We start from the raw sequence: 18,732 nt of genomic DNA on the forward strand, positions 1-18,732 counted from the left end.
TATGCTATATATATATATGAACGATTATGTTACAGACAGCTTGCTGCTAATCAAAATCCAGAGTCTCTTCTGCTTCCTAGGCATATAGCTGATTATATTTTCTAGCTTCCCTTGTTAAGGTGAGGCCATGCAACTCATAGCTAGTGAAGTGAATGGATGCTAGATGCCTATTTCTAGGTCTGGCCCATAAAAGTCTCTCACATGTGCTTTTCCATGTCTTTTCCTTTTAAGGTGGCTAGAATGGCGGTAACTTCAGAGAGACTGAGAACATCATTTAGTTTATCATAATTTCAAGCCTATGAAAAATATTAACAAAATTAAATTGAAATACATCTGTCATATCACTTTTTATAAAATATTCCATAGAATCTAGTCAACATGGTGACCTGATACTCACCAGTATCGATTATATTTTTTAAAACCCAAATAAACCATTCTTAAGCAAACAGAAATTTACATTATTCCCTTTCCTCTGTGAATTTGTATTTAATTCTCTACCCTCTAAAACTTTTATTCTAGTGTCACATTTTTATGCTTGAAATACGTTTAGAATTCTCTGAAACAAAAAGATGTATATAAATTGAAATTTTAAAAACCTTATTTCCTATTACCCTTTTTGTACAGGTCTAAGTATTAAATAATTTTGTCTGTATCAACAAGAGCCAAACTATAGAGACAACCCAAATGTCCATCGACTGACGAATGGGTAAAGAAGATGTGGTATATATACACAATAGAATATTACTCAGTCATCAAAACGAATGAAATCTTGCCATTTGCAACAACATGGATGTAGCTAGAATGTATTATGCTAAGCGAAATAACTCAATCAGAGGAAAGACAAATATCATATGACCTCTCTCATGTGTGGAGTTTCAGAAACAAAACAGATGAACATATGGGAAGCGGATGAAGAAAGAGAAGAAAGGGAAACAAACCACCGCAAGAGACTCTTGGTGACAGAGAACTGAGGGTTGATGGAGGGAGGTGGATGGGGGATGGGCTACATAGATGGATGATGGGGATTAAGGAGGGCACTTGTAATTGAGAATTGGGTGTTGCATGTAAGTGATGAATCAGAGAATTCTACTTCTGAAACCAATAGTATTTATATATTACATATATTATATATATTTATATACATTAACTAATTAAAATAAACATCTTGTCTGGATTGAGTTAATAATTACTGTATATACTTAATCAAAGCATCACAAATATATTATAAATTGTGATTATTACAAATAAAAAAGATTTTACTGGGATGCATCTCTTATTCAGATGGATGACAGGACTCATTACTTCCTGTATCCATGGCTGAATATTGCATACGGCAAGAGTAAGAGCTCAACACCAATTCTACTCCTATTTTTGTTATAAACACTGAAAAACATCATTTTCACAAATAAGTATACATGAACAAAAGAATATTTACTATAATACTATACATTAATATTCTGAACACCTCTTGAATTTTATACCAAAACTTAAATTGTATTCTACCTTCAAAAATTATTCTTGGTGATCTGAAAACTCATGTAAGTCCTCTTTTAATTTAGTAGAGAGAAAAAAACTGGAATCAATGTGAGTTACAACCAAAAAGTTTTAATAATCTGCAGTCATTTGTTTCTAGGACATATGTCAAAAATGTTTTTTTACCAAAATCTGTCAAATAATAGGTGCACAGGTCATGATCTCATGGTTGTGAGATCAAGCCCTGCATCAGGCTCTGCGCTGAGACTGCAGCCTGCTTGGGATTCTCTCTCTCCACCCCACCCCTGCTCATGCTTTCTCTCCCTCAAAATAAATAAATAAACATTTAAAAAATTAAAAAAAAAATTTTTTAAGTTCCAGACAACCATTCCGATAACAAACTAAGAGGTAGAGTCAGAGATGACCTAGATGTTGCAACCATCAGATAAGTAACATGATTAATATGTTAATATGTTAGTAGACCTAATGGGAAAGACAACATGCAACGAACCATGGGGAACTGCAGCAGAAGAGACGGAAACTGGAAGAAAGAGTCAAATAGAAATGCTAGAGGTTAAAAAACACAATTACTAGAGATGAGGAAGTCCTTCAACAGGCCCAGTTAGTAAACTCCACACAAAGGAGGAAAGAATCAATGAATTTAAAGACATGTCGGTAGAAATTATTCAAACTGAAACACAAAATAAAGTAGGGGAGGATAAGTAGAACAGAGCATCTGAGCGCTGTGGAACTATATCAGTCTAACGTTTTTGAAACTAGAGTTCTAGAATGAGAAGAGGGGCACCTGCGTGGCTTATGTTGAGATTCCAACTCCTGATTTCAGCTCAGGTCATTATCTCAGTGATGAGATCAAGCTCTGTGCTGGGCTCCATGCTGAGCATGGAGTCTGCCTGAGATTCTCTCCCTCCCTCTCCCTTTGCCCCTCCCCTGCTTGTACATTCTCTCTCTCTCTAAAAATAAAAAATTTAAAAAATAGAATGAGAAAAGAGAAAGAATGAAGCAGAAGAATGAGGTTCGAACTCACGAATCACCACAGATCATGACCTAAGCAGAAATCAAGAGTCAGACGCTCAACTGACTGAGCCACCCAGATGCCCCGTAAATCATACCGCGTTTCTGAAATAAACCCAAGTATTCCATGAAAAAAAAATAGTACTTAAAGGTAAGAATAAGATTACAGGACAAAAGACACATTAAATGTCAGAAAGTAGAGGACAGCTTTGCTAAAATCTAAAGCAAGAAGAAAGTAAATCATGAAGAATCATGTTTTCATTGGTTTAGTGCTTATTTATATGTCTAATAAATACTTTATAGAGAACTGAGGATTACTTTACAAAATAAATATAACGGAAGAAATACGTCCTATAATAAAGACAACTATAATATCAAATAAATTGAGAAAACACTAGACTTGCCTGACTTCCCTTAACAAACCTGGTAACATTAGTGTCAAAGATGGAGAAGAAAGTGAGAACGGTTTTCAAGATAGTAATGAGAGGAAGCAAGGAAAACATGTAGTCCCATCCCTCCACTGAAGGATCAGTGGCCTATGGTCTGAAGGAGTAAAAATGGCCATCATTTAAGAGGTCTGCTGGGGAAGCAGTATTGATAAGGAGAGCTGGGTATCTGTTAGAACAAGATAAAGGAACATTTAATGAACAGATTGAGGATTTAGGGGATTACTGTGATTATGAACCAGAGAGGGCACAATAGAAGTAGTTCAAGAGGTGGATAAGGTGAGAGCGAGTATAGAAGATACTGACAACCTTAAAGAGATTAGATGTGGGAGATAAAAGGTGATGTAGGAGTCTGCGCCTTTGGATGGTACCCAAATCAAACAGGGATAAATAATGAGAGAAGTCTTGGCTATTCAAGGCAGATGGTGGTCGGATTCTTGAGTGTTGAAAGGTAGGGAAAGGTGGATACCTGGTGATTCCTTTTCACCACCTGTGATCAATGGGGGCAAAGCTTTACTTTTCAGTCTTTTTCTTAAGTGACTTTCTTGACATTTGAAATTGTAGCCCAATAGCAATCTTGAAGTCATCTCCCCTTCCAGTTGTTTTTTTTTTTTTTTTTTTGGTTTCTCCTACTACTACTTACCATTCCTTCTCTTTCATTGACTCCTTTTCTTCTATTAACTCTTAATATTTCTGTGGTTCAGTCCTGATTTCTTCTATCTCTACATACAACCTCATGATCCCTGGTTGATGTCATCTATATGCATAGTTTTAGTCACTGCCCATATTCAGTTTCCTAAAGGACATCTTTCTTTAGATAATCAATGAGTACTTGATGACAAACATCTCCAAGAAATAAACAACATCTCTTTGCCCAAACTGGTTATTCTCTCTGTATTTCCTTTCTAGTATAAGAGGATAATGGGATTTTTTTCTATTATTTCAAAATTTGGATGAAGTGAGACCTCCAAGGCTGAGAACTACAAATGATAAATCCCCACACACTAAAAAGGAAGGGAAGACATCCATGGCAGACTTACTGAAAGACAGTGTCCCTATCATCCACCTCCTGCCTGTTGAAAATGAAACCAAACAGATTAGAAATAGAAGTAGGGGGACCTGAGGGGCTCAGTTGGTTAAGCATCCGACTTCAGCTCAGGTCATGATCTCACAGTTTGTGAGTTCAAGTCCAGTGTCAGGCTCTGTGCTGACAGCTCAGAGCCTGAAGCCTGCCTTCAAATTCTGTGTCTCCCTCTTTCTCTCTGCCCCTCCTCTGCTCACACTCGGTCTCTCTCTCAAAAATTGAGAGAGAGAGAGAGAGAGAGAGAGAAAGAGAAGTAAAGTTATAAATGTAGAGAAGACTTCATACTTCGGAAAGAACAAAGGCCAGGGGTTCTCCAAGAAAACCTCTGGTGATGGACTAGGTGATAACGATAAGAAGGAAAAACTTGACATCTCAATTTTTGGCTAGCAACATACTCTAATAAAGAAACTTTTTTTTGGTGATAAAGAAACTTTTTAAGCTTATCTTGGTCTAGCCACCAGAAATGAATGTAGTAAGAGATTTCTTGGGAGAACCTGACACATACCCGCAGGAGTTTAGGACATATGTGAACACAGAAACTGGTTCCAGCCTGGAGAATTCTGAACGCAAGAGTTTGAATGGAGCTGTCCAAATGGTAGAGCAAGGAAAAGGAGGACAGTAGTTAGTCAAGCTGCACTTCTACCATTGGGTTCTTCTATAGGTTTCTCATTAGCCAAACAGATGCTGCAGAAGGGCTAAAGCACCTTAACAGGCCAAAGACATGTGCCTCTGCTATAAGATACATTGCAGTACCAGGTTGTAGAGAAGACTAGAGGAGGTAAGAGACAGCCAGGAGAAAACTGCCAAAGATAGCCTGAGTGTGTACCACACTCTTGACAAAGAAGTGGGCAATGGGGACATATTCATGGGGACCTCCAAAATCTTTCCTAAAGGCACAACTGTAAAAGTCCACACTTGGACACCTGCTACACTGGCAGCTAGATTACAACAGTCCCAGTCATAGAAGGCTTTGTCCTTTTTCTTCTAATCTTCCTTCCAATCAGAAGCCAAAAGCAAAAAGGGGGAGGAGGTAGAAAAGTGAAGAAAACAGATCACACTCCTCTTCTTCACTGTATAGTCCCTGAGTCATGATTAGATCCGAGTTGAGGGGAAAAGCTTTCAACCAGATTTAAGCTTCCAACTAGACTTTTCATACCTGCGAAATTAATCACCAAAATAAGACTTGTTCTTACAGTTAAAAATAACCCTTGTCAACATATAGAAGATCCAAGATGGTTTGACTAAAGTCAAGGATGAAAGAAAAATAAAGCTAGTTCCTATTTGTACGCAAATCAGATACAGCCCATACACCAGTCTTACTAGTCCACAGTGCCACCACCAACTACTGTTATTCAAGTCAGGAATCTAGGAGTCATCCTAGACTCTCCCCCTCCCTGAGACCCTGACAGCAAGATTATGTCTTAAACCTCTTTAACAAATCTCTTCTTCCCAAGCCTCTTAGCTTCTAGTCTAGCTCAGACCTAAGTACTATAGTAATCTAACTTAGTGATTCTCTACCCTGGCCATTACTTAACATTTTTTAAATATTAAAACTAGTATTAAAACTAATACCTAGGCCCTAGCTTAGAGACCCTCATTTATGGAGCCAGGTAGGACCCAGCCATAGGTTTTTTCAAAGGATCTCCAGGGTGTTTCAAAAGTTCATGCATGGATGAGAATCACTAACCTAACTGGTCTCTTCCACACTGTCTTTCATAAAGCCACAGGAATCATCTTTTTAAAAATGCAAATCTTGGAGCATCTGGTGGTTCAGTCAGTTGAATATCTGACTCTTGATCATCTGGATCATGGGACTGAGCCCCAAGTCGGGCTCTGTGGAGCCTGCTTGAGATTCTTTATTTCCCTCTGCCCCTCTCCCTCCTTTGTGTGAGTGCTCCCCCTCTCTCCCTCTCTAAAAAAATAAAGAATAAAAAAAAAATGCAATCTCATGTTATCCTAGAGTAGTGGTTTTCAATCTAGGGTATCCATTAGAATCACATAGAGAGCTTTTTAAAAATCCTGATAACAGCCCAAACCCCAGACCAATTAAAACAGTCTTTAGGGCTACAAAGCAGGTATTCCCAGGTGATCCCAATATGCAGGCAAGGAAACCGCTGCTCTAGAAACAATGGTAAGCCACAGAAAGTCTTTTAGAACAATAAAATGCAAACTCCCCTGAAGATCATAAAACCTTCTATCTAACCTTAGTGCCCTCACCTCTATCAAAGCAATGTAGTTCCCTCAAGGGTCCACACTTTGCCCCTTTTGTGTAAAGTATTACCTCAATCGAGATATTACCTCAAAGCAAGTATTACCTCTGTGGCTCGCCCATAGCTAAGACCCAAGTCACGTTTAAGGTTAGGACCTTTCAAGAACAGCCTTTGTATACACTGAACCCCATAAACAGAAGAGCTCATCAACCCACCTGGAACTGTCATGATTCTATAGGGCAATTTTTAATGTTTAACTTCCCTGTTGAACTGCTTGAAATGAAAAACATGTCTTATTCATGCTTTTATCCCCAGTGCCTATCACTATGCATAGCACATAGTAAGCGCTCAAGTATCTACTGAATTCTTTCCATTTAAGTAAACAATTATTTTGTTATCATGCAGGTAGAATCCCACATTAATAAACTGTTGAGACATCATATTTATATATTATATTCAAGTCTCATTAAAACAGAAACCAACAGCTAGACTTTTAAAAAACGTGCAACAAACATTTAATGTTTGTTCTATTTAAGAATAGTAGTAGTAAATAAGGAAAGGCCGTACAAAGGTAGTAAGTTTCCAGAATCACAAAGGTGGCATCTTACAGAACAATGATGGTTAGCTTTCCACCTGAATATGTCCTTGAAGATATACCTTTTCAAAATGTTATGCTGGTATAATGACACCTGTGTGTTTTAGGAAGTGAGCTAAAGGCTACTTATTTGACCTAAGAGTAAAATGGTAAGTACTTTGCTACCTTAAAATAAAAAAACAAATTATGAAAAGCTTTCATTGCTTTGAATGAATTATACTTAAGTCTAAAAACTCTGAGAATCTGGTTACCAACATTTGGTGGCAATTTCTAGTACTCTGGGTAATCTGTTACCCAGCAAAAACTCGTATCTCCATGAATCCCAGGACAGTTTAACAGAAAACAGTATTTTATCAAAATAATAATAAAATTACATTTAACATCTTATATTCATATAGTCACTACATATGTGACTTCCCAAAGACAGCAATTTTGCACAAATATTAACTTGAGAACTAAACACATTATGTACCTCATTCAAAAGATTTTTGTTGTACCCACATTTATATGGGTCATGGAAATCATCTTAGCATGCAAAATATTACTAGCTTACAATGTGTTTAGAGTAAGGTTTCTTTCCTTGATTACTAAATTAATCTAGTATTTGATGAAAGCCTATTACTTGTTTGGGAATATGTTAAAATTGAAGTATCTAAAGTGACTAGTAAGAACACAAAAGCATTAACCACAACACTTGAGCATTTGTGGCTAATTTTTTTTTTTTACCTTATTTGGCGATTTCAAAGGTGAGATGGCTATTTTATTTGGTGTCTGTGTTGTAGAATTTAAAGTTGATCCAATAACACCACTTTCAGATATTGTTATGGTCTTTGATGGAGTCCCGGGAGTAGACTGTGAAAGAACCCTACCTGCAAATGAGAGGCAGCAGATCAGTTTGACTTTTTTCAATAATAATATAACATGAATGTGATGATGATCTACACCCACAAGGACCGCAGTCTATATGTTCACTACCTCATATGTATCCAGGCATGAACTTAAACACTCAAGTGAGACCCTAATGAACTAAGGTGAAACTAGTCAGAAGGAAACAAAACAATGCTTCCTAGTAACACTTAGTATCTTAATACCACTTTATGTGAAAACACTTCTCATGTTCTCATCAATCCTGCTACGTTACATTTATCGGAAAATAGGCTCAGGCCAACTGTGAAACAGGCCCTGTGTAACACAGTTCCTGAAAGTCAGGCGTCAAATCCAAGTCCCAAAAATTAATCTCTGTACTGTACTATAGCTTTTTACTCTGAACTTAAATCATTCAGCATACAACCCATATCTATAAAACAGTTATTAGACTAACCTGAACACTGTCTGATTTAATACTATCTGATTTTAGACTGCCAAAAGGAAAACAAAAAGTTCTTCTGGACAGATTCTAACAGAAATACGGGAATACTGTGTTCCCTTCTGGCCAGTACCCTTCAGGAAAAACACAGAAAAATGCCAGGTGTCTGGATGACTTAGAAAAGTGGGAATCACATCACAGTGATTTGAAATATTAGGATTTTATCCTAGTCAAGAAAGGAATACAAAGACATGACACGTCTCCAAATTCTTGAAAGACTGTGTGACAGCTGTTAGTGCCATTCACCATGTATTCTGGTTGTCTCCCATTCTGGGCACATGAGTGAACTGCATTCCCTACACCCCTCTCGCCCCACTCCTGCTGATTAGGTTAGGGCCACATGACAAGTTCTAACTGATGAACTATGAGTAGAGGTGATGCGTGTCATTTCTGGGCCAGAACATTTACTGCTGATGCAAGACCTTCCAAAGCTCTCTTTTACTCTACCACACCTGGGATGGTGGTTCCTCTGTCAGCTAGAGTCCTCGTGAGACTGTAAGAGCCCCTTTCAAATCCACAACGGATATGTGATCTTATCAAGTAGGAATAATAAGTTAAAAAAATTTTTTTTAACTTCTGAGATTTAGAGATTGTTTATTATGGCAGGAAAACCACAATTATCTTGACTGATCCAGGCTGTCAAGTTGAAGGACTCGAGCCACTCTGTATCACATCGGATGCATAGCACAGATGCACAGAAACAAGTTCCAGTTCAGCACCAGAAAAGAACTTCTAACAAAAATTTCCACTTGAAAAGATTGTTTCACAAGTGAGTTTTTAGTCACTGAAGGTGTTCCAAGCAGACATTGTATAATCAAATTCACTGGCTGAAGAGGGAATTCAAGCACCCAATGAGAAGTAGATAACTACATTATCTCTAAAATAACCTCTTAGACGGTATGATTTAACTTATAAATGTATCTAGAGACGAAAGAGAGAGGGAAAGGGAGAAAGAGAGAGAAAGAAAAAAGAAACGACTTTCTCTTTAGATGAAAACAGAGAACTAACTAGCACTTAAGAGCTTCTGTATTGTTTTTTCCAATGCCACAGTATACAATTTCTTTTTTAAAATCAAGTTTACCTGACATTAATGAATTTTTAAAAGATTTTAAATTTATTTGTAGTACACAGTTACATTTAATTTCATTGTAATAGTCATTAACAAATTTCAGTTGAGGGTTGATTTTTTTTTAACCTGAATAACATCATAACTAAATATGTCAATTCTATATAAACTAAATAATCTATAAATCTATATCAAATGGTTTTAGGCCACCCTGAAGTGCTGAGCCTGCCTGAAGTAAAATGTTTGCCTGTTCTAGTTTCCAAAACTAATACCTGTGAGATAAACCTGAAGCTCCAAAAATGGTTATGTTAAGAAAATAAATTATTGGAGCACCTGGGTAGCTCAGTTGGTCAAGCATCTGACTCAATTTGGGTTCAGGTCATGGTCTCATGGTTCAAGGAATCAAGCCCCACAATGGGGTCTGCACTAACAGTGAAGAGCCTGCTTGGGATTCTCTCTCCCCTCTCTCTCTCTGCCCTTTCCCCCACCCCACTCAAAATAAATAAACATTAAAAATAAAAGAAAATAAACTACCAATAAGGATACAGTTTCATAAAACACTCATCATTTATGGTTATTACTATAATTTATTTGTTTGGCATTATATAAGTTCAGAAAAAAATTTCATAAACTGTTAATACAGAAAATCATCAATTTCTAAAAATAACTAATCCAGAAAAGGCCAATTAAAATGGATTCACTTAAAACAGGGACAAAAATTTCCCTGTATATTACAAACTAAGACTAAATCCTTTAGTGGTTTTTTTTTTGCTTGTATTTAACAAAACTCCAATTTATAATTAAAACTACAGTAACTCTTATTTTTAAAAAATTTTTTAATGTTTGATTTATTTCTGAGAGAGAGAGAGAGACAGTGTGAGCAGGGGAGGGCCAGAGAGAGAGGGAGACACAGAATCTGAAACAGGCTCCAGGCTCTGGGCTGGCTGTCAGCACAAAGCCCGACGTGGGGCTCGACCCCACGAACCATGAGATCATGACCTGAGCCAAAGTCAGACGCTTAACTGACTGAGCAACCCAAGCGTCCCAAACTACAGTAACTCTTAAGATGAACTGTTAAGTCTGGGAGAAAGAGGATTCTTCTGAAATTTGTATGTCAGATTCTGTTTGAATGGGGCGCAACTTGATCATACTGAAGGTAATCTCTGCTAAGCCAAAATATTTTAGGGTTTCATCAATTTTCCCCAAGAACCCTCTATACTCGTTAAAATTCAAGTTATTCTTTTTAAAAAAATTTTTTTTGAGAGAGCGTAAGGGCAGAAAGAGAGAGAGAGAGAGACCAACCCACAGGTGCAGAGAGAGAAAGCGCAGAGCCCAGAGCAGGGCTTGAGCTCATGAACCATGAGATCATGACCTGAGCCAAAGTCAGATGCTTAACCGATTGAGCCACCCAGGAGCCCCTCAAGGTTATTCTTTTTGAGGTGCTTGCTTATTTTTCATCCAGATAGCATCTTTTCCAATTATCTAATTTCCAAATCCCTATTTATCCTTAGCTCTACAAACACATTCAACCAAGTATGCAAGTTCTACAACTTGCTCTTGAGGTCAGTTTGCAAGGCATTTACACTAATTCTGTAAGAGATTAATTTATTAGTGAATATTTTCACATTGATAAAGCTTGCTCCATTGTAGTAACCTTGTACCTCAGGAGCTCTGATAACAAGGACCTCATTAGACTGTCTCCAAAGCCTTCTGAAGTGTCTGGTATCAACATTTTATAGAAGATGATTGATAATTATTTACCCGAGATCACAGACAAAATCAACATAAGAGCTATGAAGAAAACCCAAGTTTCCCACCACACTGCTTCCATGACATACATGGTCATTCAAAATACACATTCACTGAACCACATCTACATGCCAGAAACTATACCAAGTCTGGAAAGAGAGATAAACAAGGTAAAAGAACTACCATTAATGTGGTACATACACACAATGGAATATTATTCAGCCTAAAAAAAACCTCTTATATGCTACAACACAGATGAACTAGGAGGACATTAAGCTGAATGAAATAAGACAATTATAAAAGGATACCTACTGTATGATTCCACTTATATGAGAAATGTAGAGCAGTCAAATTGACAGACTCAAAAAGTCTCTGTTGAGAGTTGGGAGGGAGGGAGGAATGGGGAGTTATTGTTCAATAAGTATAGAGATTCTGTTTTGCAAGATGAAAAAAGTTCTGAAGATGGATGGTGGTGATGGTGGTACAGCAGTGTAAATATACTTAATGCCACTGAATAGTCCACTTAAAAACTATTAAAATATTATGTATGTTATACCACAATTTATGTATGGATTTTTATTACAAAATTCTTAAAATATAAATTAATTTTTAAGAGTTTTTTTGTTTTGGTTTGGTTTTCTAAGAGGGGTGGGGGAGAGAGAGCGTGAGCAGGGGAGAAGGGCAGAGAGAGAATTTTAAGCAGGCTCCACACTCAACAAGGAGCCGATGTGGGGCTTGATCCCATGACCCTGGGATCATGACGAGAGCTACAATCAAGAGTTGGCCGCTCAACCAACTGAGCCACCCCAGTGCCCTAATATAAGTTAACTTTTAAAAATTACATGACAAACCAAACAAAGCAAAAAAATTATCACTAAGAAAAATTATAAATGTAGTAGGGGAGACAGCCAAGAAAGCCAAGTATTATAACATAGTATGACTAACAGAAATGTTAAAAATCAGTATAAAATTTAATAGAAGTCTAATTAAAGTTAAGAATTTGGTAGGTATAATTACGTTCTATGGGAATACATAGGAGATGATCAGGGGAAGAGTATGGCAAAGAAAGGCATTTTAGATAAAAGTAATGCCAAGATCCTAAATCCTGAGAGAACATGGTCTATTTGGTAATATCTTAAAATAAGTTAAATTAAATGAAAACGAAAAACGTATGTATTCAATCATAAACGCCTTTAATGTTAAAAAAAAACACTGGCATCTGAATTCAAATCTGACAGACTGAAGCCAAGAAACTGGTAAGAAATGGATATGGCCAAGAAAATCTTAAGGGTGTGACAAGATCAGATCTGCATTTTAAAAAAATCACTTACACACAAACTTAAGTTTATCTTGACTGTAAGACAGAAAAAGATATCCATCTTTAATGAAAAGCCCAGAAGTCATTTAAAAACAATCTAAATGTACTTCAAAAAGTCAATAGCTGCAATATAAAGATTACAGAACATCCTTGTGGTAAGAGAATTCAACACGAGAGCTACTTCAGCAGTTTAAAATTTGGCTTCTAAGAATTTAAAAGGCTATATAATGAACTAGTTGACAGTGGAAACACTCTCTCCAAACTGAACTCAATGCCAACAATTCTAATGAAATTTAATAGAAGTCTATCTATACCTTTTGGTAGGGGCCAAAAAGTCTGCCTTAAAAGGTGAAACTATGACTAATGTGCAAACACATTATATAAATGACCCAAAGACCCAAGCAATGATACCATTATAGTCAAATGTGAAAGGTGAAATTTTGGCATTGACCAAATGTTCACTTAGACACATCTGCAAACACCACAGTTGTTTAGCATATAATTTTCCCACATAATTAAAAAATTTAAGGGACTCTCTCAAACTCAGAAATAGTAAAAAACACTGCATTGAGACATTCCTCTTGGTTAACCCCCTCTATCAAAACCTCCCAAAAAACTCCCAGGGGAATGGTGGGGTCCCTTTTTCATCAATACATCCAAAGCCTTCCTTACTTTCAGCCAACTGAAGCCCACTTCTTGAACCAGCTCCAAATCCAAATGCTTTCCAATCTTTCTTCTGGGGCCATACTTGCTCCTATGACAGCCCTCAAGACACCAGCCTCCTATTACATCACATCTCTCTCCTGAGGGCCAAAAGAGAAAACTCATTTGCCCACAACACTGCCCTCAGACTACAATCTTTCCATGCCTCTCTCACTTGCTAAAATGAGAAGCCACCCTAAACACAACTCAAAGCCTCAGGAAAATGACAGATCACTGCCACTGACTTCAGAATTGCCTATTGTTACACTGTCTATACATTTATAAAAAAACGGTAGCCAGTAGTTTTACTATGTATCCCCTCCCAACCACCTCTCATGGTTAGTTAATATTTGAAATACCTTCCTCAAGAATACACATTCTAGGAATGGGTAATTAGCATTTGAAAGTCTCTAGTCAAAGCCTACCGTCCAGAGGTCTTTCTGTAAGTCCTTAAAACAAAATGGAAATTAGAATTAAGCTCCTAAGTGGTAAAAACAGTCAGGTTAGTATAGCTCTGAATTAAAGACCAGTCACCATGGCTGTACGTCTCTAGAAGTATTGAACTGCTTGCCAGGCAAAGAGTAAGAAGAGTGTTGCACCTAAGCCATTATAGAAGGAGAAAGGGAAAGGAGTATCATTGGTGTTTGCAAGGAAGTGATAATTATGGGTCATGGACTCATACTAAGGAAGAATCTGAGGACAGGAAGTGATTCTTACTGAGAAAGTAGACTGATTAGTAAATCAGAGATCTCAAAGAACTGCCAGACTGGGAATACAATAAAAGATAAACTAATAAAGAAAATGAAATACTCAAAGATTTGAGGTGTTATAGTTATTGGTGATGACAAACTATTAAAGTATATAATAAAGAGCTCTGGGCCACACCAAAGAATTTGCTGGTAAATATAGCTAAAATTCTGTTATCACTTAAGTAATTACTATCATTATGACCATTTTCTATTCATAGAAAATTGCATATAAAGCATACTGAAACCAAAAACAAACAGAAACCACAAAATACCATACTCTCATGTATGTTAATTTAAATCTATTAAACTTAGCTACGTGTGCTCTACAGACAAACTGCCTGGGTTCAAATCCCAGTTTGGCCATTTACTAGCTGGTAAAATGAGGCTGTTATTAGTACCTACCTCACAGGGTTACCAGAGGACTACAGACGTCACTAAATGTAAAGGGCTAAGAATAGTGCAAGACATGTGGTAAACGCTAGGTAAACGTTAGCTAGCATTCTTGAAGTTTAAGACTTTGCTAACTTTCATCTTCAAATTCTACCCAAAAACTAAGGTGACTCAAGTAATGGACTGATATTGAGATAAGGCATTTTGCTCAGAGCACACATTTAAAGAAGTGTAACATTTCTTATTAACTAGTTTAGTTTATAGTAATAACTCTACTTGCTGCACTAAAACATTTCAAGATGGCAGAACAGCCTTTCTTAAACCTAAAATAAGGTAAATATGTAGCTTAATAAACTATAAAGAAATATAACCTGCAATGACTGGTGGTGATACTTGAGTTGTCTGTCCTGTAACTGCTTTACTATTAATTGGTTTTGCAAAGATCAGCTTCGTGATTACTGGACCAGAGGTTGGTGTTCGTGGCTTCTTAGCAATCTGAAATATATAAATAACTATGAAGGCCATTTGTTTCTGTAAAACAGCTATTCAATCAAAATTAAACAGAAGATTGATATACAGAAGTACATGTGAAACCAGCTCATTTAACAGAATATATCTATGTATTAATGTTAAAAACATCTAAAATGCAGCCATTCATCAAAATACTAGTAAGATCCCACTCTTAAGCCCATATATAGCAATACCTTTGCATTTTATTGTAAATCCTTATTTTAGTCACAAGGATAATATGCATGTGATGAAAACCAAATGAGTATTTAAAAATAATTTTAATGTTTAATAATAATACTTATTTAATAAATAATAATAAAACATTATGACGCAGCAATATTCTTTCTCAAAATAACAAATTGTTCGGTAATAAAAAGATAGAGTCAGTTAAGAAAGCATAGTGTAAATGATGAAGCCACCTGTAAATGCAATTACATTGGCCCCTGGAAGCAAAATATGAATACACATTAAAGACAAGCTTATGATTAGATCTTCAGCTTTAGATCTATATATCAGGGTAGATAAACAAAGAACTGAGTAGGTTAATACCCTAAGTTACAAAGAGACAAGTTTGGCAAAACAGATTTTTAAAGACAAAGTCTCTAGCAATATCATTTGCTAAAATACTGTTTACTAGACTTTAATTCTTTGAAGGTAGGGTCTATATTTATTCATCCCTGATCTTAAAATTATATTGAAACACTGTTCACCGAAACTAAAATTCTCCACAAGTCAAGGAGGGTAGGGTTATCAATGTTTTAATATTGAAATTATCAATGTATACAAAGATATAGCTTCTTCTAAAAGTTAAAAGCAGAAATTTAGTTATAATAGGGAAGACATTAAATATTATTTTGTCAGATATGAAAACTGAAGCCCTGAAATTGCTATTATTGGAAATAAAGACTTAAAATGAATAAACATGACCAATCTGAATAACATAAATATACCAGAAGCTACAATGGATCACAGAACTAGATAAACATCAGCTTTGTGCTCAAATTATAAATAACACATTACCTTTATACTTAGAATATGTTACTTTCTTACACTTGGAACATGTTACTGACAAAACAAAATATAAATGAAATACAAATCATTTAAAAAAATAAAATAAAACAAGGAGATCCATTACTATATATAAAAAAAAATACCCAGCCTGGGGCGCCTGGGTGGCTCAATCAGTTAAGCATCTGACTTTGGCTCAGGTCATGATCTCACAGTTCATGAGTTTGAGCCCTGCATTGGGCTCTGTGCTGACAGCTCAGCTTGGAGCCTGGAGCCTGCTTCGGATTCTGTGTGTGTCTCTCTCTGCCCCTCGCTGCTCACATTCTGTCTTTCTCACTCTCTCAAAAAAAAAAAAAAAAAAAAAAATTAAATTAAAAAAAAAAACCTGGCTTGCAAAACTGATATACCCAAATAAATGTTAGAAAATTGATGCAATTTGGGAGACATACAAGAGATATATTTCCCAACTGTATTTATAGGCCTAAAATTTTAAAATAAGTCAGAATATATCATCTATTGACATAGTACTAATAATCTCTAAAAATGAAAGTATTGATGTTCTTAGAAAACCATGTCTTATAATAAATATTCTTTTAGGAGCTTAGAGTATTTCTCCATTTTTAATTGATTTTCACAATCATATGACTATATGAATACTTACCAATCAAGAAAATATGTAAACAATACAACCAAAGGCACTTTAATTATTCAAACGAATAACTCCAATTTGACCCTGTGGCTACATTTCTTTAGTGGCTCACTGCTGAAAGTAACAATGTATATAGTTCCTTCAAGGAACCATACGTTTTGTATTATAAATCTGAACTAGTCTAGAACAAAATTATTAAGTAAAACAAAGGATAAAGTATGACTTTTAATAAATTTATCAAATCAACAAATAAAGGCAAAAATGAATCAAAAAAGGAAATTTACAAATACAGCCAAATATATGATCAAATAATACACGCAGTTAATTATTGGCACTGTATTGTATAGGTTCAGCAACTAATAAGGAGCTATAATGCTCCAAACTGTTAGTTATTAATTACTTATATACTACACACAAGAAACATGGGAAAGTGTTTATATATCTGTAATTAAGTGTAACTATACCTCTTTGTTACTGCCTCTGGCCTCAACTGTCACCTCTTTCCTTCATTTTTCAAGATGGGTCTCCTTCTTCCACCCTTACCTGCTGTCCATACCCTAACAGTTTCAATACTCTGATTAAACTTAAGACAACGCTGAGGATTGTCTAGGAAAAAAACCAGAGAATCATATACACCGTGTAATACTAAACCAAATATTCTGGTGCCTAAAGAGGAAACATACAGATGTGTGGCCTCTTATGGTTTTTTTTTCCTACGCTTTAGAGCTTTGTAGCTTTTTACTTTGGAATTGGAAAGATTTGAGTTGCCTAAAAATAACTGCACAAGTAGAACAATATTCTAGTTGGGGTTTCTTTTTTGTTAGTTTTTTTTTTAAAGTTCTTTTTTAATAAATAGAAACAGGTTTCATAAAAGTAACAACAATAAATGCTTTCATTGTTAGTACTTTAGTACTTAGGGGACTGTAGTAGAAACCCTGTAGATACAAGTAAACTGGTTGTGAAACAGCATATATACATTGCTCTAGTAAATGAAAAAAATGACCTTCTGATTTTTATTATCAGTTTATTGTGAACATGGTTATGATCTACATCTCCAAAGCCAGATATACTCCGGTAAACTAATAAAAACAAGTTTTAAAACTGATTTAAAAAAACAAGCCAAGGACAAGATGCTTGATGTTGTTAGTATATCTCATTCAAGAGATTCTCTTCAAAAGAAGTAAAAGGAGGTCAGAGATAAATGAGACATGATAATGAACAAGATAGAAAAGAGCATTAAATATTTAATAGTGGCAGGAGGAACATGGGCAAAGTACAAGGTTTCAGAAATCATACGAAGTGCTTAAATAAAAAGCCCAAGAAAAATAAGTTTCCAGTTATTTTCCCAACATAATAACTAAAACATTATTTCTAGTATCAGCTGGGTATGGATAGTTCCCCAAACTTTCCTACTTCCATATGTACCTGCATGAGTTCTCTAACTCATGCCTTCTCCTTTTTTTCTGAAAGGTGAACCTTTCAAACAGGGAATGCATTTCTGTTTCCTGATATTGAGAGGATCATTTTATTTTAAGAACAGTGGTGACCTCAAAAGGCCTATTTGAGCATAAAAAACTGGGAACCATTTAATATATGTTCTGTTAACCTTCTATCTTAGGATCCTATCCATACTAATAACAGGAACCATTCTGAAGGATCCTCAAAGTTTTGAGAACTACATCAGTACTATCTTTTACTATGTATTTCATCATGATCAAAGAGCCGTCTTCCAGCTAACGTCTAAACTTAGAGAAGTAACCAACCCAAAGTTCCACAGGTGATAGGGAAGCACAGAGGTCACTCAAATCCAGCTGATCCAATTCTAAAGCCAATGTTACCGTCCATCAATGTGACACTGCCTTTTCCACACTGCAAACACAAGTGACGGCAATGGACAGTAAACTGCAAAGAGGCGGCACAGGCTGCCTAGTATGTACTATTACTGGCTCCAAGGGTTTCTCAGAGCAGCAAGTTTTCCTAGACTTTGGCCATCTGTTAACTGAAAAAAATTATGTCTGAATGATTTTTTGACAGCCTAGCAGGAACTCTGGTATCTTTATACCAGCAGAGCATACTTGCAATCAAACTACTACTAAGAATAAAATGCATTTAAAAATGAGGAAAAAGCTATAAATACACTAAATTGAAAATTTAACAAAAATTAAGTTTGCCCTAAGTCCTCTAGCAAACATTTTCAAAGCATTAGACATGTCAAGTTTTATAAAAAAAAAAAAACCCACAAAATTACTAAAAGCAACATTCAAAAGAATTCAGTAACAACTATGCATTTAATTACCCTACAAACACAACTATGAATCAATTTAATTTTTAACATGCATTTGAATTAATAAACACCCTTTTTTTTTTTTTTTTTTTTTTTTTTTT

At 35.8% G+C, this 18,732-nt stretch overlaps 1 protein-coding gene across 5 annotated transcripts in view; it reads right to left on the reverse strand.

Annotated features, from left to right (window-relative positions):
• LIN54 (lin-54 DREAM MuvB core complex component) overlaps positions 1–18,732 on the reverse strand; it is a 64,312-nt gene that overhangs the window by 31,963 nt on the left and 13,617 nt on the right. For 4 of the 5 annotated variants that reach the window (XM_077774750.1, XM_077774753.1, XM_077774754.1 and 1 more), the window contains exons 3-4: positions 14,552–14,675; positions 7,567–7,709 (exon numbers count right to left, since the gene is read on the reverse strand). The exons of the other annotated variant lie outside the window; for it this stretch is intronic. In XM_077774750.1, coding sequence (XP_077630876.1) covers positions 7,567–7,709; positions 14,552–14,675 — 267 coding nt within the window. The remainder of the gene's footprint in view (positions 1–7,566; positions 7,710–14,551; positions 14,676–18,732) is intronic. 5 annotated transcript variants of the gene reach the window in all.

Source organism: Crocuta crocuta, unplaced genomic scaffold (assembly GCF_008692635.1).
Source record: "Crocuta crocuta isolate KB4526 unplaced genomic scaffold, BGI_CrCroc_1.0 scaffold237, whole genome shotgun sequence".
Lineage (NCBI taxonomy): Eukaryota > Metazoa > Chordata > Mammalia > Carnivora > Hyaenidae > Crocuta > Crocuta crocuta.